The 17973-nt window shown below is 41.9% G+C and overlaps 1 protein-coding gene across 1 annotated transcript in view; it reads left to right on the plus strand.

The window, feature by feature from the left end:
• PLCL2 (phospholipase C like 2) overlaps positions 1 to 17973 on the plus strand; it is a 218793-nt gene that overhangs the window by 137962 nt on the left and 62858 nt on the right. Inside the window, exon 4 of the mRNA XM_040432899.1 lies at positions 5857 to 6060. Coding sequence (XP_040288833.1) covers positions 5857 to 6060 — 204 coding nt within the window. The remainder of the gene's footprint in view (positions 1 to 5856; positions 6061 to 17973) is intronic.

Genomic DNA, 17973 nt, shown 5'->3' on the forward strand with positions numbered 1-17973 from the left:
AGCCTTAATTATTTGCTGCTTTTTCTTAAATATGATTGACTGTTTAAAATACTAAAATGGTTCAGTTACTGTGTGTTCGGAATCAGTGTTGGCTTATAGAACATTACTTGAGAAGTTACATTGTATTATTTGCCTATTTCGGTATAACATTGTGTTATAGTTTTGTTTTAATGTTCTTAAAGGGTCACTTAGCTTTCAAAAAACATTTGATATGTCAAAGTGACATGGCAAAGGTTTTTGAGCAATGAGACCCACCTATTGCTTGAAGGTGGAGAGAGAAGTGCTCACATAGCTCACCCTCTCCTTGCTGCAGGAGATGGAAGCGAGATGGGCCAATAATCTTCCTATTGAGTCCATCCTGATTCCTCTCCTGCAGCAAGGAGAGAGTGCGCTATATGAGCACTTCTCTCTCCTCCTTCTAGCAATCGGTGGGGGTCTTAGCGCTCAGATCCCCACTAATCAAAACCTTTGATATGTCACTAGGACCTTGTGAAAGCTCGATGACCCTTTAACTTTGCACACATCTAAGGGATGGATCTTGTAGGTAAGTTCAGAGATGGCCAGTCATGTTCACCGTTGTTTAGCAGAACATGTGACGTCACATGCCAAGACAATCAAGTGTCAACAAGAAGTTGGAGCTGTTTAGTCATGTATTAACATCTGATTATTCCTGAGGCACCACTTTGTGTATATAAATGTCTGATAGTTCTGGGTCTCATGTCTGGGACCTGCATCTCCATAACAGGGGTCCCCTGACCCCTCCACGTCTGGTGAAATCTCCACCGGCCACCTTATTCAAGTTCAGTCTTCATGCAGAAGTGGCCGTGAACTCCATGAAATTCTATTAAGTTACTATACTTGGATGACCTTCTTAAAAGTGTAGTAAACCTGAAAATGAAATGCAAGTGAATGCCTAACCAGGTTAGAAGCCCTGTTCTTGAGATAGGTTCAGGTCCCTCAAAAAGGGTCTACATCTGTCAGACATGTCCAGCATGTCCTTTGGACATATCTTAAATGTCTAAAGCTGGAATATCGCTGTGATTAGCACTATGCACTATATTATTTGATGTTCAAATTATTTCTGTAGACCTACAGGTTTTTGCATGTACTTTTGGCCACTCTCTACCATTCTTACATTTGCAATAATCATATGGCTCTCAAGCATGATCATAGTGTATATCCGCACAAAGCCCCTACTAGATACTTAGATTTCACACACAACCCAGTCACCCTAATAAATACCAAAAAATATTTTGTGAAACATAATATTTTAGTAACAGATGACTTTTATTAAGAGTCCATAAAATGTATAATTAAGCCTTGTTAAAAACCATGCTCTGATGTTGCATGAGAGCAGGAGAAGCCCTTACCCATCCACTCCATATATTACAAAAGAGTGACATTAACAACTTATTTTTTTTTTCTGTTCTGTCAACCATACACTGCTGGTGAGGACTGTGTCAAGTAGGAATTCTTTATGGCTAGTTATATCCAAATTCCTTACCTTATTAGTATATGTTATTAAGGCTGTACTGTAGATGACTTTTATATTCAAGGCCTAAAATGGCCAATTCTTTCTTGTAAATACAATGGTTATATGTTATAGTTAAAGAAGAACTCCCGCAAACAAAAATGACATGATGTAATCTGTAGTGAATGTTATCTTCTCATCAGTGTCTGTGAGCTATCCCCTCCCTTCTGCTTCTCATCTGTGTCATGTGACCAACAATCAGACTTTCCAAATAACACAGCATCTTATGTGTGGACAGGAAGTCAGTTTCTCTATGTATGGCACCCTCAATGTCAATCTCATAGGAATGAATAGAGAAGTAACTGGCTTCCTGTCCTGTGTCAGTTGGAGATCAGAGAGTTGGTCACATGACACAGCTGAGGATCATAAGGTAGGTTATAACTCACAAATACAGTCACTGACCAGAAGATTACATTCACTACAGATTACATTGTGTACCTTTCTAGCAGGTCAGAGAATAAAATTATTTGTGGGAGTCAAAAATTTAAGTGAGAAGAGTGGCAGCCTCAATATATGCCAGTCAGTAAATGCTCAAGAGTAAGATGCACAGGTTATTAGGTGACCTCTGCTCATTAAGAATTTACCTATATATTTTTTTCATCAGCATCTGAGCCAGGATAGTGTTATGCAGCTCCATAAAAAGGTCATTGAAAGTCAGTAAAATGCAGAATAATTTGAGAAGGTTGGAGCCATTAGGTACACCATCTCCAATGGTCATATCTACTAACTGTATCTCATCCTGATGATCGATGAATGCAGTATACACAGTACTGTACAAAAGGTTTAGGCAGGTGTAGGGAAAATGCTACAAAGTAAGAATGCTTTTGAAAATAGAAGTGTTAATAGTTTATTTTTACCAATTATCAAAATGCAAAGTGAAAGAACAAAAGAGAATCTAAATCCAATCAATATTTGCTGTAACCACCCTTTGCCATCAAAATGGCATCAATTCTTCTAGTTGCACTCGCGCACAGTATTTGAAGGAACTCTGCAATGAGGTTGTTCCGAGCATCTTGGAGAACTAAGCACAGATCTTTTGTGAATGTAGGCTTGCTCAAATACTTCGGTCTCTTCATCTAATCCCAGACTGACTGGATGATGTGGAGATCAGGGCTCTGTGGAGCTATATCATCACTTCCAGGACTCCTTGTTCTTCTTTACGCTAAATATAGTTCTTAATGACATTGGCTGTATGTTTGGGGTTGTTGTTCTGCTGCAGAATACATTTAAATTTAAACTATTAAGCACTCTTACTCTGCAGCATTTTTCCCCACCTGCCTAAAACTTGTGCACATTACTGTAAATATGTGGTTACTCTTCTGTACAACCTGGTTTTTCCAGAATACTATAATCCATCGGTCATATTTCTCGATTAGCACAAACCAAAGTTAGGGCGAGCACTCAACACTTGGACCACAATAATAGTGTGAATAAAATTTAATTAAATCACAATCAAATAACACGTGTATAATATATAATAAAACTACAGTTGGCATGTAAAATCTAACAGGTTAAAATGAATAGTACTAAATTCCACACAATGGAGTTGCTGGATAAAATCGGTCCCTTGTATTCACAAAAAACGTTGGATTACAGATGTATCTGAATCATATGACTTGTTGATAATATTATACTTCAATGTTCAATGCGCACACGCAAGTTGTTAATGGGGTTTCCAGCTCTTACACACTGATCCAATATTAGTATAGTCTGGCAATTCACATATGGACAATACGATTCTAACAGAACTCCTGCTCATATAATATCACGCACCTCAATGTCCTTGAGCACGAGTTATATAGGGTTAGGTAATAGTGCTTGTTCAAGTGTCATGCCCATCACATGAATTTCACAAACGGAGTCTTCCTACCTTCCCATTAATGGATCTCGTAGGCGTCTTTATGGACGTGAGAGGTGGGTAAGCAGCGTGGGACACTGCCGGCGTCTCGCTTGTAGCTCCTGTAGTTTGCTGATCCAGGTCTCGTGGGATTTCGGGCGTGATCTATGTCCAGACAGCGGAGAGCAATGAATGTCAAATTCTATACTCTGCGTCCTATAAGGTGCGGAGGTGCTTCTTTCACAGGTGTGCAGCCCATGAAAGAAGCACCTCCGCACCTTATGCATGGCCATGCTAAGAATATCGCAATAGACGAACACTCGGACATTTAGGACGCAGAGTATAGAATTTGACATTCATTGCTGTCCGCTGTCTGAACATAGATCACGCCCGAAATCCCGCGAGACCTGGATCAGCAAACTACGGGAGCTACAAGCGAGACGCCGGCAGTGTCCGACGCCGCTTACGTATCTACCTACATCGATCACGCCCGAAATCCCGTGAGACCTGGGATCAGCAAACTACAGGAGCTACAAGCGAGACGCCGGCAGTGTCCCACGCCGCTTACCCACCTCTCACGTCCATAAAGACGCCTACGAGATGCATTACTGGGAAGGTAGGAAGACTCCGTTTGTGAAATTCATTTGATGGGCATGACACTTGAACAAGCACTATTACCTAACCCTATATAACTCGTGCTCAAGGACATTGAGGTGCGTGATATTATATGAGCAGGAGTTCTGTTAGAATCGTATTGTCCATATGTGAATTGCCAGACTATACTAATATTGAATCAGTGTGTAAGAGCTGGAAACCCCATTAACAACTTGCGTGTGCGCATTGAACATTGAAGTATAATATTATCAACAAGTCATATGATTCAGATACATCTGTAATCCAACGTTTTTTGTGAATACAAGGGACCGATTTTATCCAGCATCTCCATTGTGTGGAATTTAGTACTATTCATTTTAACCTGTTATATTTTACATGCCAACTGTAGTTTTATTATATATTATACACGTGTTATTTGATTGTGATTTAATTAAATTTTATTCACACCATTATTGTGGTCCAAGTGTTGAGTGCTCGCCCTAACTTTGGTTTGTGCTATTATTTATTACTAGAGGGTGGGTGTTCCTCTATACTGGGCTAGTAGCACCCAATCCAGAACCCTGCCTGAAGTGAGCCACCATCTTGAGTTTATATTTCTCCATTAGCTTATTTTATTAATATGTTTATTGATTATTATTTTTTTTTTTTTTTACTTTTCCATTGTAGAAATACTACTAGAAGTACTAAAAGAATGTCTCATAAGAATGTTTTGCATCAGGACTTCTCAATCTTTTTATTTGGGGGCTCCGACAACCAGAACACATTAATGCTTGGTCCTCACCAATTGTCAATGTTCTTGCCAAAAAGTAAAACAAGTCTCAGAATGTATCTTTCATTTGTATCCTGAGCCAAAAATGAAGTCATATAGTTATATAATGTTATATTAGATTTCTGAAGCCACAGAAAGCTTTTTCAGCATATGATCACTTTTTTCAAAACTGCCCCCCAGCTGCACCTCACCAACAACTGGTGGGTTCCTCACCAGTGAGACCTGCTTTACAGTTTGAGAAGCACTGGTCTACACAGTGGAGTAGCCATTCAGTGGATGCTCGATATGCTTATAGATTGCTGCTCTTTCTCTACAGGCCACCTTTATTATTTATGGGCATCTTTGGATCTGATTATCCGAATCCATAAAATATTCAGGTCACCTACGACGACCAGTTTGACGATAGTTTTTGCTTTTAATACTGAATATATAAATATAATATAATTTATTATATATATATAATAAAGAAAGGTTCTACTTTGTTGGTTGCTTGCCACCCACATTGTTGCCACCAATGACTTCCTATCCATGACCCTTTCCGCATTCCAGAACTAAATCATCCTTCAAAGTTTGTTTATTGTGGGCTGAGGTCTCATGTACTTTTAATGCTTTCTCCTTTCAACCTTTCTAACTCTAATTGACTTCTGCTCCATTTCTCTAAGAGCAGCTCTATTGCCAATTAGTTAAACATTTCGTTTTACATGTCCTAGAGGCAGTCATGTTCTCGGAAATAGAGCAGTTTGTGTTTGGCCAGTACAGTTTGCTGTTGAGACACTGCTGCATTAAATGAGTATTGAGTCTACAATCCAATTTAGGATATCGAATTAATCCCCTTGGACATACTAGCTTGTCAGTGATTATTGACTTTTCATTGCTAAGCTGCTACTTCTCTTCCAGGTGAATGTTCTATTATGAATGTGGGCAAATAGGCAGTACCCAACTTGAGCTTCCAGGGTATCCAGAAGATTTATAATAGGCAGGAAATTTTTTTGTCTCTTTCTTATAACCTATGGATAATTTGAATGTTTGCATATGTAGATCATAGTGGCAGTAGATATGTACTTTACACTAATCTTCGTCTTTTTTTTCTTTTTATATATGCAGAATGCTGTTGTTTCCTTTAAAGAGCTGTGTGGACTTTCTCCTGTAGCTAACCTCATGCAGTGCATCATGGCTCTGTCTACTCGCCTAGCTGGACCGGAGAACACTCCAGTTGTTGTCATGAATCTTGCTGATCAGTATCCCACCATGGAGCTACAAGGCACCGTCCCAGAGGTCATGAAAAGGATTTTAACAGCATATGACTGTGTAAGTATTTTTGTCATAATCATGTATTTTTACGTATAGACTGATTTTTCATCCTCAGCGTGGCCATATGTAAAAAGCCATAATAGTAAACCTTATTGAAGTGCATGGGGTCTTGTACCGCATAAGAAAGTTTTTCACCACCGATCCTGACAGTCAAAGGTCAGCAACGCTACTTTACCTCTGCAATCCCCTCATAGTTTTTTTACTGCAAGATGGTGCTCAGCCATCTTCATTCAGGTTAATGGGGCGATGATGCAGTTCCCTGCACTACCAGGTAGCCAAGAGTGCTTGTGTGCAAGGAGAAATTAAGAGGCGACACCGCCTTTGTATTTTCACGATTGATGGGAGTCCTAGAGATCGGATCCCCACTGATCCTGCCGTTATGGCATATCTTTCCAAATCTTCTGGAATATTCTTGAGTCTCCTGGAAATGGGTAGACCCTCTGGATTTCTGGAAAGGCCAAATCTCTCTGTCTTATCACCGGTGCCCTTATGTGCTCTGAGGTGGCATGATGTATCACAAAATAGATGTGGCCTATGCTGGAAACAGAGCTTGACCTTTGAAAAGGGCGTATCCATGCCCAAAAGAAATTCCATGAAGTCCAATGTGGCTTCATACGGCTCTTCTCCTTTCTCTTCAGTAGACCCCACTGAATTCCAGAAAGTTGGCAAGTATGGTGCTATGACATCACTTTATAATATGGGAATACCCCTTTAAACATATTCAGCTGATGGGGTGAAATAAATGTCTACTTGACTCCAACAAATGATTACAGAACCAGAAGTAAGTCCAGCTTTTATCGGAGGTCCTCTTTACTAGGTACAGTCTTGTAGATTCCAGCTTACTGTATTATGCACAAGGATATTGCCATTGCTGTCCCTAAAACTCGGGAGTCATTTTTGGACCATAGTTTTCCACTTGTCGGGCCTTCTTGTATATAGGTCTTTTCAGAGTTGGACAGGATAGTTTGCGATCCGACAGTTATTGGGTCCTACACAAGATAATAAAGCCACTACTAGATGGGTTCCACTGTAATATTACTTGGTATTGTAATGGGTAACAGGATTAACAACATTTGTTCATATGGAGATCTTTTGATTTTTATCGTAGACGAGTTACCGGTAAGTGGCAGGGTGGGGGAGGGAGAGACGTAATGCAGTGTTTACCTATACAGCATAGAAAAGGCTCTGACTGCAGCTCATCTAATGAGAATATAGGACAAGTCACTGTGTTACAATAAATATCGGATTCCGACCTAATGGACAGTGATGCAAGTGTGAACAGAACTGAGCGCTATGCTCTGCAGAAGCTTTATTCTTGCCTGTCTAGGTGATCATTTCTATTGGGACACACATATTATCCTGGATGTGACTGTATAGAGTATTTCCCATGGTATATCCCTTTCATATTAAATTAAAGCAGTGGCATACATAGAAAAGTAAGGGCCCCATAGCGAGGATCAAACCAGGCCCCCCACACAGGACAGGAGGGTTTCCGCCTAAACCCCTTTTAATGGCCCATTTTTTCCACTGCCTCCTTTGCTAAAAGTGGTTCCTTTAGAGGGGAGAGTCCTGACAAAGTTTTCACCCCCAGTTGAAGAGGGGATGATCCCAGTTGGACCCCCTCTTGCCCTGGGCCCCATAGTAGCTGCATGGTCTGCTACTGTGGTAGTTACACCGCTGAATTAAAGGAGTATTCCCATATCAGACATTGATGGCATATCGCTAGAATATGCCATCAATGCCAGATAGGCGTGGGTTCAACCTCTGGGACCCGCTCCAATCTATAGAATAGGGTTCCATAAGTGAAAGAGAGCAAAAAAACTTGGCGGTTTTCTTAAGTCCCATAGAGGTGAATGGAGGGTGGCCATGAATACGCGGCTGATCCCTTTTCACTTCAGGGCACGCCACTTTGGAGATAGGAGTAGATCCCAGAGGTGGGAACCACACATATCTGAAGTTGATGGCATATCCTAGCGATGTGCCTTCAATGTCTTAGATGGGCCAACCCCTTTGATATTTATTAATGTAAATAATGCTAATGCTACAATCCAGTTAGGAAATCTAAAATAATGTGTAATTCATTGCACAAAGGGGGTGGTACTCTGTTATTTATTTTCTTCGTTTTTTTGTGTTCCTTGACTGTTTTTAGTTCCATCAATAAGGCCAGAGCTGTGACTACAGTTTAGATGCAGTGCCTACAGGAAGTCACTGAAAATCATTATAACAAGAAAACCCCCTTAAGTCAAGCTTGCTAATGTCATCACCCTCCCCGTGATAAAATATGGCCATTTTGAGGTTCTGTACATAAAATATTAAGTAATGACATCATTATTCTTAATATAAACCTTCCAGTAGCTGATGGAGGCTTCTGAAAACAGAGCAGGCCAACTAGGGAGATCACGGACTCCCTGGATATGTGGTGTTTCCATTAGCAAGCTATAAGCCATCATTAATGGTAGACTAAGGTCTGTGGTTGGGTTGCAGGCTATAGAATAGGATTTATGATGTACTAATGAGAACTCAATGCAGTGGAGAGGTTTGCATTCCCGTGGTTACCGTTCTAGATTTTCACACCTATAGGAGCGAGTGATCGCCGACAGTATTTTAGAGAATTACTTCAGTTCCCAAATATTTTATGGAATCTGTAAAGTCATCATTAGAATTTTACTTCCATTTAGTTGTTCCATCAGTTTTTTCATGGCCATTTTTGAAACTGAAATGTAAAAATGGAATGGATATGAGGTTAATATTTGAAAGCCCATGTTGACTCTTGTATTGTATTCCGGTATGACTGACATGAGGCCAGCAGTGAGAGTGTTAGGAGTGCAGAGACATTTGTTTGAATAGTAAACTATTTAAGAGTTCATTGTGTTTGTTTAAGAGACTGAAAAGTTCAGTGTGATACACAGTGGTGTAATTTGAGTCCTTCGGTCCCCAGAGCAAACTTCGGATTCCCTGTATAATATACAAATATATTACTGCCTCCACTCCCTGTGTGAAATGTTCCAGCATTGGACGCAAATTGGGCAAATAAATGGATGTGAGCCAAATACATTAAGTATTTTAAATAACTGGCTAATGGGAAACATTTACTATGCAAAATGTGTTAATCTTCCGCACGTTGACCAAAATCCACATTATTACAGATGTAAAATTTTAAAAAGATATAAGTGATCAAGTTACAAGAATTATGTTCTGTACCCAAAGCCATTTATCCTTATTCCCTAATATGGTTCAAAAAAGAAAAACCTTTTTTTTTTTTTATACAATCCCGGGTGGCAGGGGAAGGCAGAGATTGCCAGAATCTGAGATTATTTGTTAGTCTAGATGTCTGGCACATATTGTTTCAGTCATGTAACAAGTTATACAGACTCGGTGAGTAATCTGCTTTTCTCTGTGGACCGTGTTTTACTGTTAGGGCTCATTCAGACAGCCGTATATTTGTGTCTGCATCCGTTCCGCAATTTGGTGGAATGGACCTATTCATTTCAATTGGGCCGCAAAATATGCATCTGTACTTCCGTACCATGGCCCCGCAAAAAGATAGATTCTGTCATACAACTGGCCGTTCCGCTCCACAAAATGGGGAACGCACACGGCTGGAATCTGTGTTTTGGAGATCCACAATGTGCGCACCGCAAAACAGATTTGGTTGTCTGAATGAGCCCTTATACTGTAGATGTATAAAATGTAATTACTCTAATTTTATACGAGCTAGTCCAGATCATTCCTTGAAAAGTAGTTTATGTCTTCTTTCTTTTTTTACTTTACTTAGGCTACTTTCACACTAGCGTTCGGGGCTCCGCTTGTGAGTTCCGTTTGAAGGCTCTCACAAGCGGCCCCGAACGGATCCGTCCAGCCCTAATGCATTCTGAGTGGAGGCGGATCCGCTCAGAATGCATCAGTCTGGCAGCGTTCAGCTCAGCAAGCGGACACCTGAATGCAGCTTGCAGCGTTCGGGTGTCCGCCTGGCCGTGCGGAGGCAAACGGATCCGTCCAGACTTACAATGTAAGTCAATGGGGACGGATCCGTTTGAAGTTGACACAATATGGCTCAATTTTCAAACGGATCCGTCCCCCATTGACTTTCAATGTAAAGTCAAAACTGATCCGTTTGCATTATCATGGTAATGCAAACGGATCCGTTCTGAACGGATCTAAGCGTTTGCATTATAGGTGCGGATCCGTCTGTGCAGATACCAGACGGATCCGCACCAAACGCAGGTGTGAAAGTAGCCTTAGCTATATAACAATCATCATGTTTTTTTTCTCTCATGGATTCTATTCTTGTATATATTCTGATTCCTAAGAAAAGCTATTTAAATGGTTTAATGTTTAGAGGGAAGGCCTTTGGGGACTCGCACATCTATATGCAGCATAGCTCCATTCATGTGACGAACGTTCATTCTCTGGATCTGTGAGGGTCTCAATGTCAGACTCCCATAGACCATATTGCATATCCTAGCAATATGTCTTCACTTTTTAACATGGAAATATTTCTTTAAGGCGTCTTTCACATCAGCGTTTTGGCATTCCAGTTTTGAGATCCGCCATAGGATCTCAAAACCGGGCCAAAAAGGTTCAGTTTAGGGCCAATGTATTGTGAATAGGTTATGCTTAGTTCAGGATGCATCAGTATGCATTCTGTTCCGGCAGCATTCCATTTTGTAACCAGACACAAAACTGCTGCAAGCTGTGGTTTTGTGTCAGGTCATCGAAACAGAACTAACCAGATCCGTCAATAAAAACAATGTAAGTCAATGGTTCCGGATCCATTTTTTTTCAGATAAAAAAAACAAAAACGGATCCATCACTCATTGACTTGCATCGTGTTTAGTGACTGATCCGGTTTGTCCTATTTTGATTTAGCACAACCGCATCCTAACAGAACGGATGCATCCTAATGTGTTGAATCAAACTAAACAGTTTTGGCCCGGTTTTGAGATCCTCTGCCGTATCTCAAAACCGGAAACCAAAGTGCACATGTGAAAGTAGCCTAATGCATACCTTAGTTTTCATTAAAAATGCTGTGCTTCTTTGTGCAATCATTACTGTGAAGGAACGGGTCTTTTTGGGGCTTCCCTAATGTCTTTTTCAGCCATATTATTCCCTATTTCAGCTGCACAGCTAGATGTATTTCACTCAGAAGCAGGGGGTGTCTCCCTTCTGTGGAATCTACCAGCACTGTACTGCTGTGACATCCTTTCCCTTACTTCCCACTATGTTTGTTTTCACCTCCAGAGGTCCCAGAGCAAATATGGAGCGGGAAAACTCCTATAATCTTCAAAATCTGTGTAGAACTGGTACTTTTATCAGGTTCAGGAACTCAGCTTGCTCTCACATGCCCCTGTTTCCTGTGGACCATCTTCTGAGTCTCTGTTACTAAGGACAGATCTTGCCTGACAACAGGCAGTGGACTGCAAATCAGTTGCTAGTGAGACCCCTAGTGGTTTTTCCAGGTGGATGCAGGCAGATTTTTTAATGAAGTGATTTAAAATGTTGTTAGTTACACCATTCTCTATTAAATGAAATGAAATTGTGTGGAAGTAGAGTGACTATTTAAGTATTGTAAGGTGGGTTTTTAATAGATCAAACTTTTTTAAGCACATTCCACAGATGTTCAAATAAAGATCTGAGGAATTTAGGGGAGACACCTGGAACTCTTTTTTTCATGTTCCTTCAAACCATTTTTTGCAGTGTGGCAGAGTGCATTACCCTACTTAAAGGACCATAAGGGAATAGTGTTATCATGAAGGGATGTATTTGTTCTGCAACAATGTTAAGCTTGAAGGCGCATAGCAAAATAACTTCCACATGTATGCAAGGACCCAAAGTTTCCTGGTGGACCATCCCCCATAGCATGACTCTGCTACCGCCAACTTGCCTTTCTCTTATCCTGGTTCTATCTCTTCTTCAGGTTTACATCATATAAACAAAATATGATTCATGAGACCAGGAAACCTTCTTCCATTACTTCATTGTCCAATTGTGATACTCATGTGCCCATTATGGACAGGGGTGCACCACCAATGAGGCCAGGTGAGATCTCCTCAGGCAGTACCAGGTAGGGGCAAGAGGGGGGTAGTGGAAGGGCCATGGGCAATGAGCGATTTCATTGTGGCAAATGGGTTAGGTTAAGAAATTGGCATGGGGGGGGGGGGGGTGGCGCCGTTTTAGTTTTCGCCTCAGGCAGCAGAAAGGCTAGGTGTGCCCCTGATTATGGATACTCTTGGTGGTGGACAACACTGGCCCTCAGACCAGTCTGCAGCTATTCAGCCCCATAAACAGCAAGTTGTGATGCATGGTATATTCTTACCTCTTTCTACCATAACCAGAAGTAACTTTGTCAGCAGTTTTTGCTACAGTAGTTCTTTTGTGGGATCAGACCAGATAGGTTAGCTTTCACCCCCCCATATGCATCAATGAACCTTGGCAGACCAGGACCCTATCTCCAGTTCACCTTCCTTAGATCACTTTCGGAAGGTATTAAACGCTGCATACCAGGAACACAAGACCTGCCGTTTTGCAAATGTTCTGACCCAGTTGTCAAAGCCATCAGAATCTGGCACTTGGCAGTGCCTCTAATATCCTTATTTGCGCATTTTTTCCTACTTGTAATGCATCAACTTCAAAAACTGAATGTGCACTTGCTGTCTATCATATCCTACAGGTACCAAATAATCTACACCGTTCAATTCACCTGTCAGTGATTTTAGGGCTACACGAAGACGTGTCACACAACATGAAAATTGCGATGTGACCTACTGCAGCGTTATTGTCCCAAAAATCTAGCAATGTTGAATTTTTAGTGGCAAGTCGCACACAACTTTTCCTTCATAGACCACAATTCGAGTGGTGTGTGTGACTGTTTTAGGGTACTTTCACACTAGCGTTTTCGTTTTCCGCTATTGAGTTCTGTCACAGGAGCTCAATACCGGAAAAAAACTGATCAGTTTTATCCTAATGCATTCTGAATAGAGAGTATTCCGTTAAGGATGCATCATGGTGCCATACTCGACAATTTAACCGTACCATTATAATAAATACACAAGACTACCATTGTGGATAAAAATGGCCGTGGTCTTTATTAAACGGGGGGGGGGGGGGGGAGGTGGGTTACCATAAATAATAACATTCCATAAATTATTAAACCATTGAAATTCCCACCAATATTAACTCAAGTCCATTAGTGCACTACTCATCAAGAGTCCACCCAGTAAGGCTGAGCGACTAACCTCCCCCTTTTCAAAAGACCGCGACTAAACCCTTGGGAGGGTGGGCGGTTCACGATCTTCTTTCTTCACTCTTCAGCCGCTAACAGAGCTCCCAATGGTGAGTGTCTTCCATAAATACACCTTTCTTCCCGCCGAAACTTGCCCTTGACCAATCCATTGTTCCAGCTAAAAACAGCCCTTTGCCCAGCAACTGGTCAGCAACCTTTTCCTGCCAATCACCTTTAATCCAGCTGCTGGCTAACCACATATTCACCTGAGGAGAAATAAATGGCGGGAAAAGGAGGGAAAGAAGGGGGGCAGAGGGGATAGAGACACATAGCCACCAACCAAACATAATATATGTCTCAATGACACCATGAGGGGCAAATGCCAATTACTGGCACAGCCCCATTCAGTTCAGTACCTCTTACGTTTTTTGGGGCGGAGAAAATACTGCAGCATGCTGCAGTTTTCTCTCCGGCCAAAAATACTGAACACTTGCTGGAATACCGGATCCAGCATTAATTTACATTGAAGTGTATTAGTGCCGGCATTAAGTGTTTCGGCAAAACGGATCCGTCTGACAAATGCCATTAGTTTGCGTCCAGATTGCCGGAATCCTCTGCCGCAAGTGTGAAAGTACCCTTACCTGCTTTTTTTTTTTTTACAGTCAAATCATAGCTTTAAAAAGATTTTTCCAATATTTTTTAACTAGTGACCTATCCTATGGATAGGACATCAGTATCTGATTTGGTGCGAGCCTGACAATCCGGACCCTCTCCGATTAGCTGTTTGAAGAGGCACCGCCACCTTCTCTCAGCTCACCAAGCACAGCGCCATGCATTGTACAGCGATGTATATTGCAGCTCAGCCCCATTCACTTCAGTGGGGCTGAGCTGCGCCTAGACCATGTGACCGATAAACGTGACGTTGCATGGCCTAGGCCCTAGGCAAAGCAGAGAGAAGGCCACAGTGCTTGTGCGAGTACCACTGCCTTCCTTCTCAAATAGCTGATCGCCGGGGGGTCCCGGGTGTCGGACCCCCACCAGTCAGATACTGTTGACTGCATTGCAGACATATCGCACAAATGTTTTTGATTGCGTAACTTGACGCAGTGTAGCCCCAGCCTTATGACTGATTGGTCTATTTCAGGGTCGCTCAACCTGCGGCCCTCCAGCTGTTGTAAAACTACAACTCCCACCATGCCCTGCTGTAGGCTGATAGCTGTGGGCTGTCCGGGCATGCTGGGAGTTGTAGTTTTGCAACAACTGGAGGGCCGCAGGTTGGGCATCCTTGGCCTATCTTATATAATTATACATAACACTTTATAATCCTATTTACAGCTCCTACAACGGTGCTTTTAATGCCATGTTGTAGGGCAGCGTGCCAAAAGAGAATCTACTAACAAGGCAGAGATCAATAATAACCTCATTACAGACTGGCTGAGGTTTTGCTGCAGACAGGATAAGTCAGTTTATAATGAAGTGTAATTGACCTCTCCTCCCTCGTTAAAGCAAAGAAGAAAATGAGAGCTGATTGAAAACAGAACTGCTGGGTGTTACTTGAAATGCACGACAAATATCTGTCGGCATCATGTGAACTTTGGAGCTGTATTATCACGTATTATCAAAGGAGCCATGAGGAGTATTATGAAGAGTTGATTTAAATTATTTGAGGGTCAGCTTTTTTTTTTTTTTGTATTTTACTAGTTTTATTTTTTGTTCTGTAGAAAGTAAGAGGAGGATCCTTTCACATGGGCAGATATTCATGTAGAGAAACGAGAATCTTTATTTTTAGGCACTGTACACAGGACAATCTGCTCCCCAGAGACGGTGATTTTGGTATCCGCATCAATGAGCGTTTGCTTGTACATCGGGTCATCAGCAGAACCAATTATTGGGAATGAGACTTCCCATGTAAAGGAGCCATAAAAGCGTTTGCAGCCAATCATGGCCTCACTGGTGCACTGAAGAGGACATTGATTGGCGGCAGTCGTCTTGGGTTGTCAACATCGCGTCCCTGCTGCAGCCGTATAAACAGGTCCCAACCAGAGCCGCAGTATTGCGTTAGCCAAGTAAGTATTGATCACTTCTTTATTGCAGGCTGATCCCCTGAAACCAATTATTTTCTGTTTCAGCCATTCTGTTGTAGATTTGATGGTGTGTCTTGGATCGTTGGCCTGATGCATGACCCAGTTTCGTTCAAGCTTTAGCTGTTGGATAGATGGCCTTACACTTGACTCTAGAATAAATTGGTATACAGAAGAGTTCATTGTCAACTCAATGACTGCAAGGTGCCCCGGTCCTGTGGCTGCAAAACATGGCCAAAGGCCAATCGTCACCCCGCCAACACTGTGCTTGACTGTTGGCATGAGGTGTTTGTGGTGGTATGCGGTTTGGTTTTCAGCAAACATAGCACTGTGCATTATGGCCAAACATCTCCACTTTGGTCTCATCTGTCTGTCCTAAGAAGTAGTAGAAAACGAAATGCAGCAGCGACGCGACCAAGGTAAGACATTCAATCGTCCCTGATTCAGCAACAAAAAGCTTATTCGGACCCGAAACGCGTTACTTGAACATCTCCAAATAAAACGTTTTGCTGAATCAGTGAAGATTGACTGTCTTATCTTAGTCCCGCCGCTGCCACGTCACAGTTTCTCCTGCTTCTTTGGTTATTGGTCGAGTAGCGTGAGCTTCCCGGAGGGAACCTATGGCTGCACCTCAGTCTTCAGCTTTAGCTTGAATACGTTATTTATTTATTTATATTTTTTTTAACCCATTGACTTCAGTGGGTCCGTGGCCTGCATTTGCGGCCAAGAATAGGAAAATAGGACATATTCTGTCTATTGCGGAACAAACATACAGGTGTGGAAAGCTCACAGAAGACATCCGTGTGCTTACCGTATTCACACGGTGTGCTGTGCGCATTTTTTCTGGCCTCGTAGAAATGACTGGTTCCTCATCCAGTCCAAAAAAGAAATGCAGATCGGATGCGGAACAAAAAGAATTGTTCCTTTAAGAAGAACTGATTGGAATGGAAAAATGTTTTGCACTCAACAGTAAAAATATTGTAGAAAAATGCAAGGAGCTCATCTGCAAATCTGATCCTCTCTATACAGATACAAGGCTAGAATTGCTTCAGAAGCGTCCCTTATCAAATATTGGGTGAATACTTTCATTGTGTTTTTAAGGCTACTTTCACACTTGCGTTTTGTGCAGATCCGTCATGAACTGATCCGTTCAGATAATACAACCGTCTGCATCCGGTCAGAAGGGATCCATTTGTATTATCTTTAACATAGCCAAGATGGATCCGTCTTGAACACCATTGAAAGTCAATGGAGGACGGATCCGTTTTCTATTGTGCCAGATTGTGTCCGTGAAAACGGATCCGTCCCCATTGACTTACATTATGTGCCAGGACGGATCCATTCGGCTCAGTTTCATCAGACGGACACCAAAACGCTGCAGGCAGTGTTTTGGTGTCCGTCTCCAAAGCGGAATAGAGACTGTAATGATGCATTCTGAGCGGATTCTTTTCCATTCAGAATGCATTAGGGCAAAACTGATCCGTTTTGGACCGCTAGTGAGAGCCCTGAACGGATCTGACAGACGGAAAGCCAAAACGCCGGTGTGAAAGTAGACTCATAATGACAATGAATGTACCGTTGATTACTTTGCGGAGACTTTTTGTCACTTTGACATTAAAGTGTTTTTTTTTTATGTTGATCAGTAAATGACTAATAAAATCCATTGTGATTCAGTGTTACACATTGAAAGAGGAGAATATTTGGGGGAGGGGTAAATATTTTTAATAGATTCTATATTTCTGCAGTGAGCTTTGTTTTCCATGACTTTTGTTACGTTTTTCAATTGTTTTCTTTCAGGGGAAATCTGAATGGAAATCTTCTTGTCTTTGTCCCGGTAATTGCAGATGTACATTAACATCTGTTTTACATAATTGTTCTAAATGAAGAGTCGTTTGTTCTTTCAGATCGTCACAGAATTAATCATTGCTGAATATTTCCTGCTCGTTTTTACAGTAAATACAATGAAGTTCCACGTTTGAGCTACACTTTATGTAGTCAGCAAATGAAAACCTAAACGTCATTACCATTTCTGCTGTCTTCTACCTACTTTCTGGTTCCCCTTTTAATGTTTGTAGTGTAGAAAGTGTTAACAAGCTTTTGTCCCAGATCTGTTTTTCTGTGATCGTTTTATGTGCTACTTTGACTGCATATTTATCTGCTGATGTGAATGGGCTGCAGACCTGATTGACTTAATACCTTAAAGATGTTTTCCAGATTATAGATATAGATGAATTGGTCACCAGTATCGGGTCGATGGGGGGGGGGGGGGGGGGTGACACCCGACACCCGACACCCGACACCCCACACCCCCACTCATCAGCTGTTTGCAGGAGATGCTGGCAGCGGCAGATTGAGAACTTAAAGAGGCCCTGGAACAAAAACCTAAAAGCGGCCTCATGTAGTAGGCAGATCCAGATTGACAGAATTTGGGGTAACACAAGTAGGCAGGGACAACAAAAGTAGGTGGGACCAGCAGTGCCTTAGTGCAGCATTCAGATCATTATGTACCTGGCCAGTTGGCGTATGGAGGGCTTGGGGGGCCCCCCTGAGCATCGACTCACCTGGAAATTTCTCTGTAGGGTGTATGGCCAGTCCGCCCCTGGCTGC

The sequence above is a fragment of the Bufo bufo genome, chromosome 5 (genome assembly GCF_905171765.1).
Source record: "Bufo bufo chromosome 5, aBufBuf1.1, whole genome shotgun sequence".
Lineage (NCBI taxonomy): Eukaryota > Metazoa > Chordata > Amphibia > Anura > Bufonidae > Bufo > Bufo bufo.